The following is a 24,642-nucleotide window of genomic DNA, read 5'->3' as shown; positions in this document are numbered from 1 at the left end:
GCAAAGGGAGATTTTAAACTTCTTTACACAGAAGTGAGTCCTATTCTGTTTTCTAAGGACCATTCAGAATTGCAGCCTTCACTCAGTGAAGAGTTTTCCTTTGTGGTTTAAAGCAGCTCCTGCTTTTCTGCAACAGAATATCCTTGGAATTAAATAGTGAACATGTGTAATGCGTCAAAGCTGCTTCTAGAAGCAAATATTACTCTACTGTATTGACCACTGCTGTAGAACAGAAGAGCCCACTATCACTGCTACCTGTATGAATGATTTAGATCATGCTTAGATCTCTGCTGCAAGGTAACTAAAACCAATGATAATGGTGATGGAGGTGGTGGTGCTGATGGTGGTGCTGATGATGATAAAGAATTTTACATAAAGAATACTGTCAAAAAGTTTTTAAAATCAACATAACCAAAAATCCACAAATTATCAAACAAAATCCCCAAAACCCAGGTTAACCATGTCTCAAGATTCTTGACTATATCATGTTTCTGTGTGACAATTAATATAATAAAGAATTAATAGCAGGGGGAAAGAAACACAGAAAACAATGCATTAAATTCATCTGCTGTTATTTTTAAACACACTCCAAAGCCGTGCTGTATCTTCGTGAGGCATAGGATATTATAAAACATTTACCAAAGAAAAAAAAACACGTTTTGGGAATCTATCTTACTTCTGTCCAGAAGGAATTAATGTTTGCTTTTTGTTGCTGTTGTGGCCTTAATGTGTGCTCTTAGCGTGCACTAAGTAGGTGAGTTTAATGGCAGGAATGTTGTTACTGCATTTTTGATTCCCTTTCCAGAACAAATGGATAATGAAGCTGCAATTATAGTAGTCAGCCCTTTCCTTTCCTCCTTGCAGCTGTACTTACTTGGTGAAGTGGGAGAGGCGGCACCTCCTTCTGTCGACGTGGTTGGAGGCTTTGTGTCTGGCACTGGCAGAGGCACAGGCCTGGCCATTGGTGGAGGAGGTGGCGGCGGCAACATTGGGGTAGGAAGGAATGGATTGTGCACCTTGCCTTGACTGCTACCATTGGGCTGCCAAAAACATAAGAAAAGAAAAAAAATGATTAGCTGCCTCTTGTCCCAAGAGAACAGTTGATCAGTGGTAAAGAAAAACACAAACAGGTAGCTGAAATTGAAATGGATCTTTTTATAAATGTCCTTTCTATAAATGGAAGAAGCTATACATTTATGAAGAAGAACATTCACCTCTTCTCCTCCCCTCTTCAGCCCCCTGAAAATCTATTCCCAAGATTTGGGTGGCCCTTGGGAACGGCATTGGATATGGTGCAGGGAACTGCAGATGGACAATCAAGTTTATGGAAGCCACTTCTTTGTTAACTGAAAAAAGGAGAAACTTATCAACTCCCCACTCCCTTTTCCTTATATGAAAACTGAAGGCATTGGGCAAATTTGGACATATGAGCCTCAGAAAGGCTTGGGCTTGTGTGCTCCCCTCTCCTCCTATGCTGTGGCTTCAAGAGCAGTAAGGAAACTTTTGCTTTCATTTTAGGCTGACCTTAGTTTAGTATGTTGTCCAAACCCTATACTTGGGGTGATTTCAATTATGGCAACTCGAAACAATACAGTTTCATAAACTATGGTTTGAAACTGGTTTGTTTTAGCTAACCACAGTTAACTTTAACCACCATTTTCTAGGTTTGGACAACAGACAAATGGCAGTTATTCTAAAATAGAAGTTTGAGTTTCCAAAATAGCAGTGGGAGTTTCCATTCTTCTCCTCACTCCCATGCCAGAGGAGAAAGAGGTGCATGAACCGAAAATGTGTTGCAGCTCAAACCTCCTTGGTTTGGCATTACTTGCAAACAAGGTCATTGCCTTCTATTATTTTCCTGGAAGTTTGTATCTTATGCACAAGAGCAGATCCCTGAACCGATTATAATAAAAAACCTTAAGCTGCATCATCTTTGCAGTGACAATATTCTTATAGCTCTACTGTTGTTAATCTTCACTAGGACCTTGGATTTGCCTCTAAGAGCTGGGGCAACCTCCATACCAAGGTTTCAAATGGACTTAGGCCGCAATCTTCCAAATTACTGAAATCAATTCTGGGTTTAAGACTGCAACCTTACATTATACATTATTTTTACTAAGAAAATAAAACTGACATTTCACATTTTGAAATAATCCCAACTATTCTTTTAATAATTAGCCATTGTTGATCCTCATAAGAGCTGTACAGCTCAGAGTTTCAATTTTTTAATATCATTCTGTTAGAAAACACAATCTGCTTTGTTTTAAATATTTAATATCATATGATGGTACAAATATGCACCATGACACAGCTGAATGAGAACAAACTGTGAATGAATCAGGTGGTTTGATTTTGTGAACAATGTTGACAATATTCTTTAGTATTCTGTAACTGGTTGAAAATTAAAAACTCTTTCTTTAAATGTAGAGAATATGCATAGTGGAAATGTTTAGTTCCAGGATGCTGCAGAATGCATATTTCACATGGGATCTGAAGCTTAAAACATGCTAAATCCATTTAATTCCTTTGAGAGGCTTTGTTGACTTCAAGGAATGCTATTACTCACAAGTTTGCAAGGCTATGATACTGTTCCGAAGTGACTCATAAGAAATCATAAGTCATAAGTTCAGCCAATTTTTGTGGCGTTAGCTGCTTAAAGAAGTGGTGTAGCCAGCATCATACCAGACCACTTTGACTTCCTGTATCCAGTGAATGAAATCTCCTGAGTAGAGTGAAGTCAGTCATCTGATTAATAATAACTTAAAGAATATAGCTCTACTGCTTATAAGCAATGGGTGGTATCCAATTGATTCTCCTTGTGCTACTCCTGCAAGAGTCGTCTGGTGGAAGAGGAGAACAATTTTTTTGAGGATTACCCTTCTCTACTGCAGACCTTAGTATCTCCCACTCTGATCTGGGCAACCAGAAGTCCCTCAAAGTAGATTGTGGGAAGAGAAAGCAGTAGAAGTTCCTCTAAATTGGGTTTTACTTTCTAGTAACTGTGTAGTCCAAACTTCAATATGTTATTCCACTTTTGCCATATCTTGTGTAATCTCCTGCCCAAGCAGACACATGAAAACTGCTACAGAAGAACCTACTTATTATAACACTGCATGCACTCTTAAATATTTGCAGAACTGCTTTAGTGGATATTGTTTTTCTGCTTATGGCTTTTAGATCCAGCATTATAGTTTGGATCCAAAGCAATGCTGTTGTTGTTTTATCAGGTTCAGGTAACAAACTGGGTGCTAAAAGCAACTGTTTACACTGTATTATACATATTGGAAATGTAAAGGATAAAAACAACTGGGGAAATCATTACTCTTCAGTTGTGCCCTACTGTTCGCAAGAAAGCCAAGAATTATTTTAGATAAGGTTGTACACAGAGTTAATCATTTCTGCATACAAATGGAGTGTTATTCCAATAACCTGAAGATAATTACTAAGTTTGACAAAAACAACAACCTGAGATTGCTCAACCAAAAATCTTGGAGCACTATTTAATTTTTCAGAGAGATAAGGAGAAAAGATAACAATTCTCAGGAATAACAAACTATAAGAATCTGTACTTTTATCTTCTTGAGTTCAAGTACTGGTCAGCTTAATCTAAAGTGCTATAAGAAAGTCATTTTTTAAAAGAAAGTGAATGTGGCTGATCTGAAACAGCTGTTCCTTACTCTCCTGTCTAAAGAAATAATTAATAAAAATTACAAGGTATTTTGTTAACCTTGGAAGTGCTGAAGTCAGAAAGCATGAAGCTGAATCTTTGGGACCACGGCAGGTGAAAGTCTTCCTAAAGGATGAATTAGAAGTTCAGTTCATACAAAATGCTGTTATACTGGATGTTGGGTTGGGATGCCACCAATTACTGTCATTTTAATCTCAATTACGGTAATGCACTCGAAAATGTGGCTGCCTGTAGACTTGATCCAGAAGCTAGTTCAGAACATGACTGCTTGGCTGCCAACTGGAAGAACCTATTGCCTGTACTGAGGGCACTACACTGCTGCCAATATGCTACTAGGTCAGATTTAAGTATTGGTCTAAAAGGTCCTTAATAAATTGGGGTTCAGGTTCCTGAGGACTACCTTACTTTCTCTCAGTGGCGTAGCGTGGGTTGTCAGCACCCGGGGCAAGGCAAGTAATTTGCGCCCCCTAACCCGTGGATTTGCGCCCCCTAACCCTAACCCCCAGATGTTGCGCCCAGTGCGGCCGGGCCCCCCTGAACCCCCCACGCTACGCCACTGCTTTCTCTATATTGGTATGGTCACTGTGGTCATGAGGGTAGGTTCTTTTTGAAGTGCTACATGCCACTGAGGTCACCTATGTGGTGACACAGTGCAGAGCTTTAGTATAGCAGCCCCTATATTTTTATTTTACCAGACCTTCCTAGAAGGACAATCCAGGTCATTGCTAATTTTGAAATAGGTTTTTATCAGATGAACAATAAATTGTATTATATTGCTTTCTCTTTTTGTACATCACTTTAAGATTCAATATAAAGCAATTGAGAAAATTTCTAAATAAGTGAAATATGGCCTAGCTTTATGTGACCAAATCTCAGAGCTAATGTGATTTCCCCTCTCTTCTTTTCTGAAGTGGATGCTAAGAGATTAGAAGCTTTTGCATACATTATCAATTAATTGCACTTTAGAATTATATCCAGCCCCTAAATTGTTGTTCATCTTAATCATGGTTTATTGAAACAATGGTTTCATAAACAATGGTTTGCGTAAACCATGGTTAAGTCTAACCTCAATTTGCCTTGATTAGGACATAACACCAAGCTGCTGTTAGTCAAAAGAAGCAGCAGCAATACCTTCTCTGAGCAATCCCATTATAAAAAGGTAGTGGCTGCTGCCAGCATTATATCCTAGGTTAACACACAATATTCTATGATATGATATTTTGCCTAGAAAGCTACAGTTGCACTAACGACCAACATGGCAATGAGCTGCTAATACATCTGGCTACAAGTCAGAAAGTTTAGCATGTAAAAATAAAGCAGTTTAAAAACACATTAACTGAACTTCAGTCACATTCAGTGGGACCTGAACATGCATATCTTTGGCTGGATCACTCTTCATAGTCAGTTTGTAGCAGTGAAAAATTAAGGCCCTGTTTTTATATATGTAAAAAAACACTTGTTAGCATAATTTCATGGTTATTTGGCACAGAAACAAAAGCATCTGAAGAAATAAAATGGCTTCCTTACATTTAGGAACCCCACCTGTCCAGCCTGCTGACCAGCGTCGGGACAGACAAGTTGGACAAACTCTTTCAGAGTCTCCTGAGGATGATAGCGGATTGCTGGGTGTGAGAAGTATGGCCCAGGCTGCTGAATAATGGGTGATGTTGGAAAATGAAGAGTCGATGGTGTTGCATGTGGACTTGCTATAAGAAAGAAAAGAAGGCGTTATAAGGGATTGATTTTTGGACTTAGATAAACACAGTTCAAATTTATAAATTTATTTATATATAAACTTCAATTATTTTAATATAGCTCTTTATTTTTAAAAAGAAAAAATCCTTCCCACTCAAAAAAATAATAATAATGTCTTCCCAAAATCTATACATCCCAGAGTATGTGCCTGATGTTCTAGGTACTGATTTTTATAATACATCAAGTCATATTGAGTTCTGTAGCACTTCAAATATAAAGGCAGAGCTTAAATGCAGCCAGATTTTAAAATGTCTTTTCTGCATTTTTAGTGGTCATCATTTATAAAGGAGCCAGAAGTCCTTGGTAAAAGTGACGACTATTCATTACCTTAAGAGCCTTTCTAATGAATCGAGCAATAAAAAATGTATTTGGGAGATTACAGTTGATTTAATTGACATTCTGCATAATTCTGGTTTCCACATAGGAACCAGTTTTATTTTGGGCTATAAATGGGCAATAATATAATGATGATGCTCTTGCAGCCCTTGTGTATGTCACTTTTTCGGCTCAATGGAGAAATATGATTTCTAAGTCATTTGCTTTCATGTAAACTAACATTTTCATTTTGTCCTTTCTAAGTGAAACTGGTCATTCAAATATGACTCCAGGGCAATTTTAGGAATCTAAGATAGTGGATTCACATGCAATGGATTAAAATTATGTATAGACTGGCTCTCAGTAACCCCTACAACAATACTACAAGCAGAATTTTTGTATTAGGGAAGGTAAAGGAGGCTGAAACTAAGATACAGTGGTTTGACTACTACCTTTCCGTGAGTAACACGATATTCCTGTATGCCTCTCGTATGCATCTCATATTTCTCCACACTGAACAGGAATCAACCCCTGCACACCAATTCCTCCAAAATGGGCAAGTTTATTCACTCCTCCATAATTAATGGCAGGAGACATGGGCGGCACACGGAACAATGAAATATGCATGGATACTCAAGTGACAATGATAGTAATTATAGAAGAAAATGTGGCAAAGACTCAGATATTTTCTTCTATGGTACCATGCAGTTAAATAGCCCTATGGTACAGATAACAGTTTTAAACTTTATTTGCTGTGTCTACCGAGTAGATCTGTACTCTGTTACCCTCTTCATGAATAGGGCACTATCCAGGTGGTTTTCCAAGTAACTCACACAAACCCATTGAAGACAGCACTCCAAAATGCATCTGCTGGGAGTGGGATGTACATTTACCCAGCAACAATAATATTGGAATTGGAATACTGGGAAAATGTCATATGTTCACATTTACTGTATTTTTCGCTCTATAACACGCACCCGACCATAACACACACGTAGTTTTTAGAGGAGGAAAATCCGCAGGTATGCCACCCGTAGGCATTTCCTCCATAACACGCACAGACATTTCCCCTTACTTTCTAGGAGTAAAAAAGTGAGTGTTATGGTGCAAAAAATATGGTATTCCTCTATAAGCCAATGTATCTGGCATTTTTTTGAATTTTGCTCATTTTCTTCCACTTCACCACACTGGATCACAGAAGTCCATTGGGGTTGTATGCTATCGCTCCTCTCACATTAGGGTTTATTTCTGACCAAGTATATAGACATCCTCTCTCAACCAGCACTATTAAACTTTTATGTCTTTCTATGCCTATGCACTGCATTTGTAAACCACAAGGAACTGCTTCAATAAAAGTTTTGAAAGTCACTACGTGAACAGGAGAATGGACTGCATTAGTCTGGAAGAATGCTTAATACGTTGGGTGTATATACAACTTGGCAGTACAAAGCAATAGTTGAATGAAGATTAAGCCAAAATAAAGTAGCAGCATTTTGCATTGGTGTTTCACTGACATTAGACAGATTGTAACAAAGATTTCTCTTTTTAGCAAAATGAAACAAATCATTTCATACTACAGGCGGGGGCGACTTGAATAAAATATTGAGGGGGGGCAGGTTAGTAAGCCCTGCCCCGCATAATTGATCATGTAACACGGTGCACACACAGCATTTGAATGACAATGCCCATCAATTTGGGGGGTGGCCCTATCAAATATTTTTATGGGGGGCCCAAATGGTCCTCAACCCCTAGGAGTTGGCTCCTATGTTGGGCTATGAGTGGTATTCAACTAAGTTTTACTCATGGCAGATCTATTGAAATTAATGAACTTATCTTAGTTGTGTATACATTCACTTTAATTTTAATTAAGTAAAACTTATATACCCTATATTTATTTTCCCCATGAAGAAATAGCTCATAATATCTGCTACAACACACCCAGTAGTGACAGAAATCCAGCTACATATTTGGAGCCCAGATTATCATAGAAGTAGATAACTAAACCTGCATGGTCACTGAGGGTACAGACCTTTTCCACCTCCAGAAAAGAGCTGTCAAGGTGCTAAACATGATTTTGTCCCAAAATACATTCACTTTGTATTTTGTCAGCCAGTAGTAGCTATTCTGTTTATATAAGTATCTTACAGTCATCCTAAAACATCACTTCTGATTAGCTAGAACAAAAGGAAGGTGCCTTCTTCATATCTCATCTACCACATTGAGCATCTAGCTGCTCAGACATGTTCCCGTGTTAAAATCTTTCCCTACTATTATTTCAGACTACATAACTGCTTCATTTCCAGACTCCGTACAACTCTCCAAACTCACCTGGGCACCATCTATTCTTTAGTTTCAAGCTGTGCTAAACCCTGCTTCTTGCTCTGATTCTGACAAGCCCATCCAACTATATCAATTTCCTTTTCCACTCCACTTTCCTTCTGTTTCTATAAATCCAGCTCAACTACAAATTGGAACACCAGTTGCAAACTAAAGAGACTGGGCCATGACTTTGGCTAGGCCCTTTCATTTGGTAATTGTGCAGACTGCTAATTGTGACAATAAGCACTGTCTTGATCATAGGCTTCATAGCCAAGTGCAGCATATCCAAGCCACATCCTGAGAATAGTTTGGTTTCTATTTGTACGTGTTCAAACAGCAAATGCTAAAACAACACCTCCTCTACCCACACTGTTGAATGGTAATAAGCCTTGCAGTATTTCTTCTTTTTTCCTTTTCCTGGAACTGAATTGAGTATGTTCTACAGTCCTCATCATATGTTACCAAATAATAATTTCTTCTACTGAGAAACTGTAATTTTCATTACTAGATGAAATGTTTATCACTGCCACACTCAGAACTCAGAGTTGTAGTCATCTAAGTTCTACTTAGAGTACAATTGCTGAAATTAATGGTCACAAGTTAGTTGTGCTTATTAAATTCACTATGTCTACTTCAAGTTGGACTAGCACTGGCTACAACCCTAAAATCCCACAAATTATCACCCCATGTTTGCATGTTGCAGCTTAAAGATCTGTCAGAAGAATATTGATACACGTGAAACGATGTGTCCAAAGATGTTGCATTAATCAGGAGAAAAATCATAAAATTGTAATGCCTTTAAGCCATTGTGTAACATGTGCCGTTCTCACTTTAACCAGCCCCCCCCCCCCCGCTTTCCTAGTTTTTCACTACCTCTATATACAAGAATGGTGAGAAAGACAGGGTGGGTGCAGTTAATATATTTTTGTGATTTGTCAATTGTTCCACAACAGAAGAATCCTATGATTTATTGCACAATTTTTTATCATCATAAAAAATAATTCACAGTAAGTGGCTTACGGTACCAGGGTATGCTGGTCATAAGTCATTAAAAATAATTACCAAGGATACCCTAACAATAAAGCTCAATATTGTAAGAAGGGGGTAGTGATGTCAAATAATAAAATATGTGTTGGAATGTATCTAAATTAAAATGTAAAGATTTGTAAACGGTAAAACTGGAGCATTATCATTACAAAGTAACCTTAAAAGGTTGCTCTGAATCTGTTTCTCTCTAAATAAAGAATTAACTTTCACTCTGATATACTTAACATAAACAGTTCTATACTAACATTTTGTCGACTTCTCAGCATCTCCGATTTCCTACTGTAACTCTGCATAACACAGTGTAAGAATTCTATTTATATGAATTCCTTGAACAGGCCCAATACGCTCAGACTCCAGGGCTGACTAATTTGGTGCCATGTTTGCTTTGCAACAATGCTGCAGGATGATGTCTGTTTAGTCAAGTACTGTTTACACTCACTGACAGCTGCTCTGCAGGGTTTCATGTAGGGGACATTCCCGGCCCTACCTGGGACCTTCGGCATGTGAAGCAGATCCTCTGCTACTGCTGGTCAATTTCCAGGCTTCTGTAATATTACACAGTGCACCTCCCTTTACTGAGACCCTTCCACCATAAAGACTAGGAAGGATTTGATGCTCTCTCTCACACACATGCACAGACATTTTTGGTCTATGTAAGCTACAAGCCACCTAGCACAAGAAGAAGATAGCACAGTGTAGCCTATATTTTACAAAATATTGCAGTATGTCAGAAATGATGCAGCAGCAACAGCTGGAATTCCCAACAGCTATATTTGTGCTACTAACAAAAAGTGACAATCGCTTGTCCTTGGTATCCTGTTAAACGGGACATTAAGTGAACAGCTGCATATGAACTTTCAGGAAGTGACATTTACAAGGAAAGCTATTACCAGTTCAAACATTTATGAAACCTCTCCACCTGCTAAAGGCATCATTATTGACTAGAGATGCTGAAGCACTGGAGAACATGCAGGGCACTATAGCTCTAGATGTACCCGCAGCATGCACCTGTAACGTGTGACTGAGGGTAATAGGCTAAGTAAAAGGTAAAAAGGTAAAGGAACCCTGGATGGTTAAGTCTAGTCAAAGGCGACTATGGGGTGTGGCACTCATGTTCGCTTTTCAGGCCAGGAGAGCTGGCGTTTGTCCACATACAGCTTTCTGGGTCATGTGGCCAGCACGACTAAACTGCTTCTGGTGCAACGGGACACCATGTTGAGTGCCAGAGTGCAGGGAAACACCGTTTACCATCCTGCTGCAGTGGTACCTATTTATCTACTTGCATTGGTATGCTTTCAAACTGCTAGGTTGGCAGAAGCTGGGACAGAGCAACGGGAGCTCACCCCGTCACACTGATTCGAACCACCGACCTTCCGACTGGCAAGCCCAAGAGGCTCAGTGGTAAAACATTTCAGTTCAATCTTATGCTTCCTCTTTGGTAACCAGTGTAACCATAATACTGACCTTTATGGAAGCATTTATAAATTTTATTGTTTAAATATTGCAGCATGTTTTTATTCAGTAATTTTGCATCATAGGAAACAGGGATGTTTGTCCCTCCAACCTAACTTCCACCCAGCAAATGCTCAGAAAGCCACACCCATAATTTTAAACCAGTTTTGATGAAAGAGGGAGAGAAAGTAACAGAAGCAGCATTTTCTGGAAATACCCCTCACTATTTGACTCCAGTGTACCAACCCTCTGCATTTTGCCTTCACTGGAACTGTATCTGCCATCACAACCAGTCATAGAAAATGCCACCCTGCCTCTTCCTCTGCAGCCTAATCTCCTCCTCTACTATACATCTGCTTGGTGGAAGATGGGGAGATTAAAGGAAGCTGGTCAGGAGTGGCTGGCAGGAAGCAGAGGTAGGGGCAAGCAATGTGTTCTGGAGACATCTTCATGGTTTCAGTCCATTTCTGATACCCAAACCCCTGAATCATGACTCCTGAACTCCATATCTGCTGCTGAGCCTGTACTGTCACTTGCCCTGAACAAATATCCCTTTCTGACTTACACCTAAGAGCCTCTTTCTGCATGTGCTAGGTGGGAATCAGGACACCTTCCCCACATGGCAGTGCTTGTCTTTCAAAACCTCCTAACATACCAAAACAAGTGAGGTTTCCTCAATCTCTGTTTCCCCAACTTCTCAACCAGAACACTCCTTTCAGCTGTCTTCTTTTCTACTATTCAAAGGTGGTTCCCCTTGGTTCCAAAAAGTTGGAAACTGCAAATTTCAGTCTATACACACTTTGGCAACAGTGCTCTTTATTTAAATTGGTTGGGTAGGAGGTGATAGGGCAAGGGAATGGCCTACCAAGGACTCCTATGTAATATCCCAGTCCTTAAGATTATTTAGTCATTGTGTGGAGTGTGGTGGTGATGAGGGCCAGAGACTGCCTTTGGGGCTTTCAAACGTCAGATCAGGTCCCTGTTTAACACTAAGGTTAATTCATACACATTTGTAATCCTTATAAGTACTCTGTACGGAAGGCCAGTATTTTACCTTTCCAATACTGCAGACAGAGCTTCAAACTGACAGCCAAAGTTGATGTGACAGATGGATGCAGTGTGTTTAAACCCAAATCTATCCTGGTTACATAGAAAGAAAATGATGGAGGGATCTAATGCCAACAGGAATATGGATGCACAGGTGAGGAGTACATGCACACCTCCATTTGCCCCCTCTCATGAAGCATCTTTTCTCCAAGGTCAGCTCAGTTCTACAGTCAGAACCTCAATGAGGACAGGTGTGCAGATGATACAAAATATTCAGTGTTGTTGGTTCTCCCCCTCCCAAAAAGAGATATTGTGAGGAGCTCCACAATGATCTCTCCAAAGTGAGTGAATGAGCAATAAAATGGCAAATGCAATGCAACGTAACCAAGTGCATAAAATTATACATGGCATGAAGAAAGTGGATACAGAAATGGTTTCTCTCTCTCTCTCTCTCTCTCTCTCTCTCTCTCTCATAAAAGCCAAAGAACCTGGATGCTGGAAGATTCAGGACAGACTGAAGAAAGTACTGAGCGGTGAATAGCTAAACTATGCGACTCGCTCCCATGGGAGGCAGTGATGGTCACCAACTTGGATGGCTTTAAATGTGTTAGGCAAATGAATGGAGGACAAGGCCATCAACGGCTACTAGCCATTATGACTATTGTCCTACCTCCACTGTCAGAAGCAGTGTTCCTGCGAATGCTAATTGCTGGTGGGCAGAGTGCTGTTGTGCTCATGTCTTGCTTGCAGGTTTCCACAGGCACATGAAGATATACAGGTCAAATTTCAGACCCCCATTGGAAATAACCCTGTTGTCAGGCCTTCCTTCTATTGTATTCTATTCCAGTATTCAATAACTATGGGGGCTGCATGGGATAGAATGGAAGCATGAGCAATTCCCATGTTATGATGACAGAATAATTCCCTGGGATGCTTTGTTTTATTGGTTTTAGAGGTACAAGATAAAAGCAATGCAGAGAAATATATCTAAGTTTATTAACAAATTCATTAAACATGAATTCCTCTTTCTAAAAATAGCAACAGCTAAGTCACAATGAAGCATGAGAATGTACCATCAGCTCCTTTTTTTATAAAAAAAGACCTAATTAGCCTCATTACAATTGAAAAGTATTTGTTAAAAGGCATTAAAGTGGAAACATTGTTGTAGTTCGTTTCCTTAGATACTTCCTTTTCAATCTTTTTGAGATGCTTTAGCTCACTGTGATCTGCAACCTCTCTCATAACATTAAAGCAAAGCAAGTGCCAGTTCAAATTATGTAAGATGTATCCCACCCTTTCTACGCTGAAAGTACTTGTTTTCAAAAATGACCGTATTAGAGTACTAATTGGCTAAGCCACCATGCTGGCTGATGTGAAATGCTTTGAAACGCTCTGCAACAGCTGTGTTGATCAGAAATAAGAAGAGTGACTTTTTAATAAGGAAAGCTGGCAAAAGGCCAGGAGTTTTGAAGGGAACTTGAACTTCTATATATATAATGCAATTCAAGAGGTACAGAACAGAAGTATGAACCAACAGCTTGAAAAAATTAAAGCTTTTGGGCACAATCCAGCTCCATTAATCAATGGTAGTTTTGCCACCGACTGATATGGGAGGTGGATCACAACTGGCTTCCCGACTATTCCTACATTCTACCAATCTAAGATTAAAAGAAGCACCAAGTAACAACAAGGCACCTCTGAAGAACTGAGGTTTTAAAGATTGTTCTAGCTTATTCTTATTCAAATGTGCTTAAATAAAATGTTTACATCTAACTCTTTCAGCAGTCCTAAAAAGCCCTGCAGCCTTACACTTTCTGTTCATTGAATGTAACTTTATATACACATAATTCAGATGAGCAACTAGCGGTAAATAAAAGGCATAGGGTATGCTACTATTTTCTGATTTATGTGGAAACAGACCTAAATGAAGACTGTGCACAGAATGATGTTAGGATCTTATTCATTTATTTATTTCATTACATTTCTATCCCACTTTCCTCAGGAGCTCTCAGTGTGGCATACCCGTATTTCCTCCACCCCATTTTATACTCACAACAACCTTGTGAAAAGGGTTAGGCTGAAAGAGAAGGACTAGCTGGTTAACTCGCGTTTTCTGAGGGTGTGTGCTTTGGGGATAAGCATCTCTCTCTCTCTGCCAGGACTTCCTCAGTCAGCCCATTTCTCCTCTACATGTCTATCTCTGTCATAACCTTGCTAAACTGCTCTCTTAACCCTAAATGACATGTAAATGAGGATGGCCTAATTCTCCCCACAGAGGCAGAAGCTGGGATTCTGCACCCTCCCTTGTGCAAACAGTCTGTCTCTCCAGACTTTTAACTCTCCTCCCATTCCCAAGTTTTTTTCTCCATGCAACCATGTTTAAATGAGGGAGGAGGCCTGTGTGGGCTAGGATTTGGAGGCTGGTACCCTCTTGTGCCTAGCATGCACTCCTTTAGATAGAAGGGGCAGCAGGGAGCAGCAGAGGTTGACTTCTAAAGGGAAGCCAAAGATCTAACTAAGGAGCTGGTATTACTGAAGCAAAGAGCCGAAGGAGGTCTGCTAAGAAGAGAGCAAAGTTCTATGGTAGCCTTCAACAAAGAACTTTTGCCAAGTGATAATTGTTTCTTCAGCTTTAAAGCAACCAGCTACTTTGGGCCCAGGTTGAAGATGATCAGACAATTTTCACTCAGTGGGGCACTCACTGGGCAACCTTTGACCAGTCACCATCTGTCAGCCAAATCCAACCCACAGAAGCTAGAGTAGTTGTGTGGGGAAGAACCATTAATGCCACCCAGAGCTTCTGCAGGAAGGATGGGATAAAAATGTAACAAACTCTGCTGAAAAGATGGAAACTGCTATGCATTGCCAAATGAATTGTTCAGATATTTGGGTGAGCTCAATGGTCTCCTGACAACCTCTTGATTAAAGAACATGATAGATTAAGGCCTGCTGCTGCTGCAATTGTTTGTTTAGCAAAATTATACTCTTTCTACTTATAGCTGTCACGAGGAACCTGTGGCTTCCCATATGTTCCTGGTCTCCAACTCCCATTAGCCCTAACCAGCATGACTAATGTTCAGGGACGATGGGTGTCACCATCCAAAAGATCAGGTTCGTTATGCCTGATGTACTGAATTCAGAAATATTTGTGTAGACCCACAGAATTCAATGGGACTTAAGTTAGTCATGGCTTGTTTTCAATGAGTCTGCACTAAGCATGACTAAGTCTAAATCCAACCAAATATCTTATGTACTGTAGGCTCGTATTCAGACTGTCTGTACTGGGTTTCATTAGTCGCTTCAACAAATTTTTTTCAAAAAATACATTCTTTCACACTTGAATGCAGTGTATTAAATAAAAACTTGTAAAATAATGTCATATTTTGTTTGTGCAATGATAGAATTCTGCTTTGATACTAAAATGGGTATATTAGTGGAACCAATGAATCCAGAGTGATAGATTGCTGCTAAGTTATTAGGACTCCTAGTCCCATTTTGAATATCAGTGTTTCTCCTCACTTCCATTCTGCAGATGGTAAGCTGATACTACATAAACATTGTTAAAGCTATAGTTGCATGGTACAGTAATTCACTTAACTTTAATGTGATTTATGGTTCTGTCAATACGAGAGGTTGGAAATCCTGAGCTCTGGTGCTTAAACATGGGTTCTGGATTTAAATATAATAATGGACTTTGGTGTGTGAATGTCTGAGCAGGATGGAAAATTTAGCATAAAAGGAAATTTAGCATAAAATACTACAGTTCAATACTCTGTTCAAAGCATACAGTTTAACTCCATGGACAGATCAAAGAAAAGCAACGAAACTGAATATGTAATCAGCAAAAGAGCAGGCTAAATACTGTGGTCTAAGTGTATTCAATTTTTATGTTATTATTTTAGATATGCATGAAATCCTATTACTGTGTTCAAAAAAAAAAATGCCTCCCCGCTCTTCCTGTCCTCCCCACTTCCCTTATATAGGCGGAATCGAGTCTCTTTTGTCAGGGTAACTTTAAATCTAGGTCCAATTTGTTAATCACCCCCATTCTTCTCCCTGCCACTTTCCTCTCAGGGCATTTTTGCCTCTTTAAAAGATTAAGGGACCAAGTCATCTTGTTGCTCTAACATGTCCTCAGTGGAACAACATATTAACACAATTCCTCACTAAAAAGGCCATCTCTAGAAGTTTGCTGCAGGGATGACAAATTAACCCAGCATGGTGTCCCACACATCTATCTTTGCGCAAATTATTAGTGTAATAGAGCTTTTAGTTATGCATTTATCTAGCATTTTATTGAATGGTTGCATATAATGAAGCTAAGCAATCAGGATCCTTTACGAGGCAATCTCAGTGGGTGGCCTTATAGTTAATTTAGGGTAGTAGTCCTCTAAGCTGTTCACTCACATACAAATCAGTTAAATAAGCTACTCATCTAAATATTTCCTATGTCACAGGGCAACTCTTTAAAATCCAATAAAGGTAGAGTTTTAATTACACGGTTCTTGACTTTTATTTAGGTCTAGGTTTAACTATTTGCCAGCGTCTTGCTTGCAGAGTGGAATGTAAGAGCACAAATACTGTAAGTCAGAACAGGGAAGAGTCTCTAATCAAATCCTATAGCAATATCTTCCCCAGCAGCTGTCATAATATTTAATTCAGTAGTCTTCAAACCTTTCACATCTGAGACACAGTTAAACATAAGTTATGTCCTGGGAACTCCAGGTTTGAGGGGGGACACTAGAAAAGTGGGTCCCCTCCTACGTTGGTGGAACTCCTGTCCCTATCCCATGAGCAGGTAGCAGTTACATCCCACAAGGCACTGGGGCAATGCTTCTTCAGGCATTCTGGGGAATTGTGGGAAATTTAAGATAGGGAGCTGACAGAGGGGGCACCTGTACTGAGGCTGCCCAGCAGCTACTTGAGTGTGGGTGCTGGTGGTGAGCCCAATACCCATTTATATCAGGGGCTTTGCACAGTGTTTTTCTTTGTCAGTTTCTCACCCTCTCTCCCTACAATTGCCTCTTATCTTCAAAAAACAAGCGAAGAGAAGAAAAAATAATGTTGATGGCTCAATTTAGGTTGAGCCTCAGGGCCCCACCAGTCGAAGACAATAGTAGATGGAGCAACCACATATGGTAACCATGGATTGTTTACTCTCCAATGACATTTTGTTGATGGTTCTGAAAGTGGTAGGCACAGTTTCAGTTGGGCATGTGCTGATGATACACTATGGATATGGATGAAAATTTAGGAGAACAGCATCAACTGTAGCTCATCAATTTTTAAAAAGTCAACAATATACTGCAAATTCATTTAGTCCTTCAGCTTCCCACAGTCCAACTGAAGGCAACTTATTTTTTGCCACCTGAAAGCACAAGATGCCAACAGGTCTATGACAGCAGATTCTGCAACAAGCTGCTTCCTAGAGCTCTGACAAGATAACCACACGTTTACTAAGGTGGCCACATGCAATGCCAAAAAAGAGGAAAGGCATCTCCCAAAAAACTGTTTACCATTCACAGCAAGATTTTTGTGCTCATCTGAGAGTCCACAGAGTGGCAAGGCAAGGCGCAAACAAGATGTAAGACAAGGCAAGGTGGGACAAGGTTCAGATATGCATACAAGGCAGAGTTCAGGCTGTGCTGTGGGTAATATAATGCTCAGAAGTTCCTCCAGCAAGAAACAGGGCTTAAACGGAATCCTTATATAGCAGTAGCAGCAGGAAGTGCAGCCCAATTGTCAGCACCACTTGTGCTGCAAGATGCTGCTTTCCTTAAGGGAACCAGGCTTCTCCAGTAATCTCCTACAGCAATGGAGAAGAGAATCTTCCAAGTTTTCCTAGGTCTTCTGCAGTGGAGTCCTTCTCAGAGGAGAGCAGTGTCACATCTTCATGCCAGGCGCAACTGGCCCTACAGGTTCATCTGAGAGCTTTGCCTGTAGTTGAGGAATCTGACTCCAGGGTCATGATGCTGAATATGATTAGAAACCCACTTCATATTTTGGTGCGATGTGCACAAAGACTCAAAGGATGACCTTCATATTGGGAAATGTTTTTTTTTGGGGGGGGGGTGATTTTGGTTTGTGCCCCCAAGCCCATCTTCCTTTTAACATCTCAGATATTCAGAGCCAGTGAGAATTCAGATCTCAATACCCAGGCAGGAGAAAGTGGCCTGGCCGCAGCTTACAGACATCAGTGATCAAAGAGAATGAAATTCTGTTTCCTGATGTCAGTGATTTCAACCAGCTAAAGTTATTAGTGGAAGAAGTCAGCAGGACAAAATAAGATTTTTCAGGGCACTGGATGTTACATCCAGGAATGTTTCAAATCAGCACCTTTCTCTTTAAAGATTTATTATTGGGAGGAAAATGGCATCTGGTGGAATTTGGTGCAGCTAAGCTATTGCTGCTGGTATCTCTGAGTTCCCTGAATGAACCCTGTGAGTTAGAATAAGCTGAAAGATAGTGACTGCCTCGCAATGATACAGTAAGCTTCATAGTTGAGTGAAGAAGGCACAAGACTAAATGCGCCCCCCTCAAGAGGAACATAAATGGGTTAAAATGCATGAGAAGAGCTTTAGTCAATGAAAGGCTCCAGCTCTGTTGGACTAGTGCTTATATTTCTGCTGGAAATTAGAGATTCACACAAGCTAGAAGTACAGAGGTCTGTTTGAAACTATCTACCTCCTGCATGTGTGAATGGATGTATGACATTTTGCTGTTGGAGCAGAAAATCGTGGCTATCCATTCCATTCCTAAATCAAACGCTATTATGATGCCTCATCTGCCTGGGATAAGTACAGACAAAGTAGGCAATAAAACACCAGGACTAGTGCATACTGCCCAGCTGATACTTTTGATAGCCAAACCCACACTCTCTTTCAGATGGCTACATCACAGCTGCGATGAATAATCGAGAGGAGCACTGCCATGGGGCTCAGCTTCCCACATGCAGCTCTCTATAGCACAGGTGTTTGCTGGAGTCTTTGCCTTGTTCCTTTCTGTATGAGAGCCATGGCTTTCCTGCTGTTTCATTCAGCAACTCTTTGTAGCAGCAAGATCGTATTGTGGAGCCATGTTCATGCATCCGGTGCTTTGCAAACAAAAGTGTTTTAGAATTTAAGAAAACTAGACTGCCAGGTAATTTTGTCCAGGCTTAAGAAATGTTCACAGAAAGTGTTCGCATATATGCATCAAATGAAGTCCCATCTGTAATGTTTTAGGCTAAATCCACAGGCTAATTCAGGCTGGATTCTACATTATTATTAAGATGCCTTCAGTACACAAGTGCTTTAGGGAGTAACGAAAACAAAAAGAATGCAGGTCTCTGCCCCAAGAGGATTACAAGCTATATTTCAACATTTGGTAAGGAAAGAAAATATGACAAGTCTAGAAAAAGGTGGACAGCGAAAAGGTCACACAGAAAGGGATACATGAGATAATAGGGAAAGGGGACAAATGCAAGTAGGAATTAAAGTTACAAGTGCTTAGGCTTTGTTTCAGTTGTTGAAAATATCCATACACCCTCTTTCTCTTATCTAATAATATATGAAGCATTCACACACATACTTTATGAGAATATCCACAGTATAGGATGAATCTAAGTAATGATACATGGAGATATTAATTTCTAGGAAGTCTCCATCCCACATGGAACAACAAACCCAAATAGCTTCATGTTTGGGCAGAAGGTGTTGTCTATGACCGATCTTCAGTCACATACATGTTGACATGCACCAGGTTCTCAGTGTAGATATGCCATGTCTTGCCAAGAGATGTAGCCTCGATAACTCTATTTACATCTATACACTTCTATAACTTTTATGGCCATTACATGTTCTCCAGCTTGTCAGCTCTACCTTTGGCTGAGATTTTTATCTCCACATGCCTGGGGCCATAGGCGCCGACTCCATGGGGCTTGAGGGGGCCCGAGCCCCCTCAAAAATTCGTTTGGGGGGGCTCAGCCCCCCCAATAATCTCGGGCGGCGGTGGGCGCGTCCGCGGCTTTTATAGGGCGCCCGATCGCCAACACCGCCGACGCTGTGGCTGCCCGAGCCCGAGCCTGAGCCCGAGCCCGACCCGGAGCCCGACCCGGAGCCCGAGCCCGAGCCCGAGCCCTACCCGAAGCCCGAGCCTGAGCCCGAGCCCAAGCCCGTCAGTCAGTCAGTCAGTCAGGAAGGAAGGAAGGAAGGAGAAATGGGGAGGGAGACGAGGGAGGAAAATTGCGCGCAGGGTGAAGAAAGGAGAAGGGCGAACGAGACGAGCTTCCAACCCAAAAAAGGGCTGGAAGACTGGGAGGATGAAGGATCGGGAAAGAAAGCGACGCCTTCCCCGCCCGCGACGTCGCCCGCTTGTCATTGGCAGCGCAGCGGGCGCCCAGAGGGGCTGGGCACCGGCGCAGGGCCGCTCCGCAGCCGCGGAGGACAGCTGCGCGGCTAGCAAGGTGCGCCGCGTAGAGCGCGGCCCTTGTGTGGCCCGGTGGCCAGGCAAGCTCGGGCGGGGACCCCCATGCGAATCTAAGACGGGAGAAGAGGGCAGAGCAAAGGGGGTCCCTTCCCCAACCTCCGGCTCTGAGACTTCCCTGAGCCCCAGAAAAGCGAAAGGATTTTCTCTTCTTCTTTTTTTATAAATATTTTATTAAGTTTTCAAATACAAAGTTAGAAACATACACTGAAGAAAAAAGTAAAAGAACAAGAAAAAGAAAAAAAGAAAAAGAAGAAAAGAAAACCAACCATTCAACACATTTTTTATATAACTAACTGGACTTCCTCGCATCTCCCTTACCCTGCATTCTTTATAATAAAGATATCAGCAAATTATTACCTTGTTTCGTACCTTATTTTGTACTTTTCAAATACTATACCTCTAAATTTAACATACTTTTCATCAGTTACTTATATCTTAAATTAAACATAGTATTACCTTAGATTTTGACCTTTTCTTACTTAAAATATAATTTCCTGTTTCCCAAATCTAATTGCTGAAGCTATAGTTTCCGAATCGTGTAAATTTTTAACATTCATACAACTTATATTGTTTTTGTAAATAGTCCTTAAATTTTTTCCAGTCCTCTTCCGTTGTTTCTTCTCCCAAATCTCGGATTCTGCCCGTCATTTCAGCAAGTTCCATGTAGTCCATCAATTGCGTCTGCCACTCTTCCAGTGTGGGCAAATCTTGTGTCTTCCAATATTTTGCGATAAGTATTCTTGCTGCTGTAGTTGCATACATAAAGAAAGTTCTATCCTTCTTTAACACTTTCTGGCCAACAATGCCCAAGAGGAAGGCCTCTGGTTTCTTGGGAAAGGTATACTTAAATACCTTTTTTAACTCATTATAGATCATTTCCCAGAAGGCCTTCACTTTTGGACAAGTCCACCAGAGGTGAAAGAATGTCCCTTCAGCCTCCTTACATTTCCAACATTTATTATCAGACAGGTGATATATTTTTGCAAGCTTGACTGGTGTCATGTACCACCTATAAATCATTTTCATAATATTTTCCTTCAAGGCATTACATGCCGTGAATTTCATTCCAGTGGTCCATAACCTTTCCCAATCCTCAAACATGATGTTATACCCAATATCCTGAGCCCATTTTATCATGGCTGATTTGACTGTCTCATCCTGAGTGATTTTCTCTTCAACCTGCCCTCCATCCTCTTGCAGAAAACTCTTTGCCTGCCCTGCCCGTATCTCGTTTTTGCTTTTTAATTCCACACACGCACCCTTCGGACTTCGTGGCAATCGGGCGCGCGGGTGCGTTTCCTAAGAGAGTGAGGACCCCCGCCTCCTCCCCACCTGCTCCCTCGCCAGCCAGCCAGCCGCGCGCCCTAGCCGGAGAGCCCCGGCCGTCCCCGTCGCGCAATCGGCTGGATCTCCCTTCAGCAGGCCGTGCTCACAACTCGGCCCAGGGACCCCCAGCAGCGGATCTCCGGCTCAGCTGAAGAATCCGGCAACAAGCCCCCTCCTCCCCAATCGCTCCGCCGAAATACGCTCCAAAACCCCCCAGATAGGCCGCCGGCCGCCAAGTCTAGTGGCGCCCTGAGCGAGGGTCTCTCCCCAACACCGCCACCTCGAACTGCGTTCTCCCGGCTACCCGAGCGAACCAGCGGCAGGACCCCGGTATGGGCCCCCCCAATAATTTTTATAAGTCGGCGCCCCTGCCTGGGGCTATTATCTTGTAGGGAACAGGGTTCCTTTGAGAGGAAGGAGGGGAGAATTAATAAATAACAAACATTAAAAGTGTACTGTATTGAGCAAATGGAAAACTAGTCCAGAAAGTTGCATGATTATTGGCAGCGAGCAATTTAATGGAGCCTCTTGAAATCTGACCAGGTGAGCATGAAATCCAGGGATAAGAATGCATAAATCCTCCTTAGGCTGAAATTGCTGTTGAAGGTTCCAAGATGGTTTGAGCCCATTGATGTTGAACAATGACACTTACTTGCTAAATCAGGGTCAAACTACATGTTATGCTTAATGTGTAGCATGCATTTATGTCTCAATTTTTTCTTGTACCTTATCAGTAGGGGTGGTGAAGGGATGTGGTGTGGTGAAGGGCTGTTATCTCTTCCCTACCCAGCTGTGACCCCTGCTGATAATTACCACCCCAGGTTAAGAGAGTTGGTGCCTATGGAATCATTTTCTCTTTCTTTCTAATCCATGTTGCTGCAGGGGGAAGTGGAGTGTCTGATCCTACCCCCACTTCTAATTAAGTTTAAAAGAACAAACAGAAACCTCGCTAGATGCCACCAGATTTTTCTGATGGAAGCAACAGACAGCGAATACGTGATGCAGTGGGAACCTCCATTTCAGGGGCAGAAAACAGTAGATGCCCCTTCTGACCAATACACCTTCAAAATATAGAACTTTTTCAGAGAAAATGCTCTCTGAAGAAATACAGAAAGATTTTCTAGATTTCTTCTATAGCTGTTCAAGATTTTTATTGAAAATACCTTGATAAGGGGTTTATAATTGAGAAATCCATAAAATAGGTGGGCGTGATACATATTTGCTTTCTTTTCCCCCCACTCTGCAGTAGTTTATTTTTTGGTTTACTTTTTGATATAACCTTGGTACTTTCTATTATTTGCACACATAAGAATTAGAACTCTGGGGTTGCTGCCAATTACCAGGATGCTGCCAATTACGTGCTGAGGTTGTGCAGACACACTGGTGGGAGTGCAGTATTGATTCCAGTGGTGTATCTACACAACACTGGCCTGGCCACCTCGATTAAGTGGCAATGAGATTAAGTGGCAATGAGATTAAGTGGCAATGAGACCACCCCAAGGCTATTGGTGAGGTTCTGCCCCACTGAGTAATCAGTTGGGTTAACTAAGAACTTGCCACTGTGCATCTGAAAGACAAAATGTCTACAAAAGCCCTAAGTTATGCCTTGCTGCAGATGATCAAGGACTAGACTCTAGGGGGCCCCTTACTTCTGTTCAGGAAATTCCAGGGCAGGATGAAACGTCTAAAAGTTGTAAGAAAGTATAAAGTGTGGCACCTATACCCACTTAGCACTGGATCCTAAGGTCCCTAGAAGTGGCTCTGTCCTTTAGCCTGGACAAATGTTTGCAAAGCCAAAACACTGTAACTGCTTGAAAGCTTTTTCTGGACCAGCAGCACTCAGACGGACCATCGTCACCATGTTAAGCCTGCCTATGCCACTTTAGCTATGGCACTGCAATACTCTGGTGGAGCCGGGTCTAGGCTGCCCTTGAGTTTCAGAGTCAGCTGGTGTACAGCTGAATACGCTGTTAATGTAACTTTGATCCTACGAATACCTTTCTATTTTCACCAATTATCAGGAGCATTTTTAAAATGCATGCTTGCCTCCCAGCAACTTGCTACCTAATTAACTGCAAATCCATTCTGCTCTGTCTGAATAATTTTGAAAGCCATGCAAAGTTTCAGAGTGGTGGCATCTTGCACACCAGTGCTATTTGGTGGGCTCTGAGTTTATACTAAAGGTCTTGGAGACACCTGATATTTGTGTAGCACCTTAAAAGCCTTCTTTGAAAGCAGGGGTGGTTCACCTGGTTGCATGGAGGCACAGCAATAACCTTTCAGCAGTGAAGTCACTGCTGCTTATCAGGAGAAAGTGAAGAGGAAGCAAGGTCAGGGCAGGGAAGATACATTGGCGGACAGTCCTGACCTCACTGCTGCTTCAGCCCTCATATTGGCTGTGATTCTGCAGCCTTCAGCTTCCACTTTTATTTACAAATTTTTCCAAGTTCTGAAGAACTCTAAAGCTTACACACTATTTTATGATGCTTTGGTTGGCCTACATATAGATTTATACTAGTGCAATTTACAGGACAATAAGGCTGTATTCTTATACCTACCTATCTGGAAGTAAGCTCTATTGAACCCAGTGGGGCTTACTTCTGAGTAGACATGTCTAATATGAACATATTGTTTATCAAAAACATTATACCTAGGAAGTGTTATATGTGTAACAGGTTAGTATGTCCAATAAACCAAAATGCTGCAGGAAGAAGCATAATTCTATCACAACTGGCCATTTTATTTTGTGATCGTCTGGGATAAAAGCTATTAAGAGCAAAAGTTTATTTATGAATGCCACTAAGCAGGGAATAAGGTATTTTTTTAAGTTCCTAGGTGCAAATTCCTCAAATTTTGGATGACTCAGAAACCAAGTGATTTTCCTCACCTTGTTACTAAGCACAGACGTGGTCTTTGTGAATTAACTATGCAGCATTCCTCACTTTCTGTTTCAATCTGAAGAGCTATTTCTAACCAATTATTCACCCCTTGGAAACTGAGTGGTCAAGTGCTTTATTTTAAGTCACCCACAAATACACTGGTGAAAACTAACTAAGCTACTAAAAGTCATCTAAAACCTTAAAAGACGATGGTGATGAGGGCCTGTGGACTGGAACAATGACTCCTACAAACTAAATACAAAATGTCACACAATGCAAAACCAGGATTGTTGAAAGATTAGAATGACGAAGCAATAGAATGCATAGCTCCGTGCTGAATGAGACACA

General features: G+C 41.2%; 1 protein-coding gene across 18 annotated transcripts in view; it reads right to left on the bottom strand.

Annotated features, from left to right (window-relative positions):
• Positions 1-24,642, bottom strand: part of NFIA (nuclear factor I A) — a 443,145-nt gene that overhangs the window by 39,838 nt on the left and 378,665 nt on the right. For 8 of the 18 annotated variants that reach the window (XM_083510327.1, XM_083510324.1, XM_083510332.1 and 5 more), the window contains 2 exons: positions 5,216-5,394; positions 875-1,040 (listed from right to left, as the gene is read on the bottom strand). In XM_083510327.1, coding sequence (XP_083366453.1) covers positions 875-1,040; positions 5,216-5,394 — 345 coding nt within the window. Of the gene's footprint in view, positions 1-874; positions 1,041-3,727; positions 3,794-5,215; positions 5,395-24,642 lie in introns of all 18 variants that reach the window. The other 10 variants (XM_083510331.1, XM_083510336.1, XM_083510321.1 and 7 more) reach the window with 2 other exon arrangements.

This window comes from Podarcis liolepis, assembly GCF_965112155.1.
Source record: "Podarcis liolepis genome assembly, chromosome: 6".
NCBI lineage: Eukaryota > Metazoa > Chordata > Lepidosauria > Squamata > Lacertidae > Podarcis > Podarcis liolepis.
Note: the sequence above shows the minus strand (reverse complement) of the source record. Positions and strands in the feature narration are given on the sequence as shown.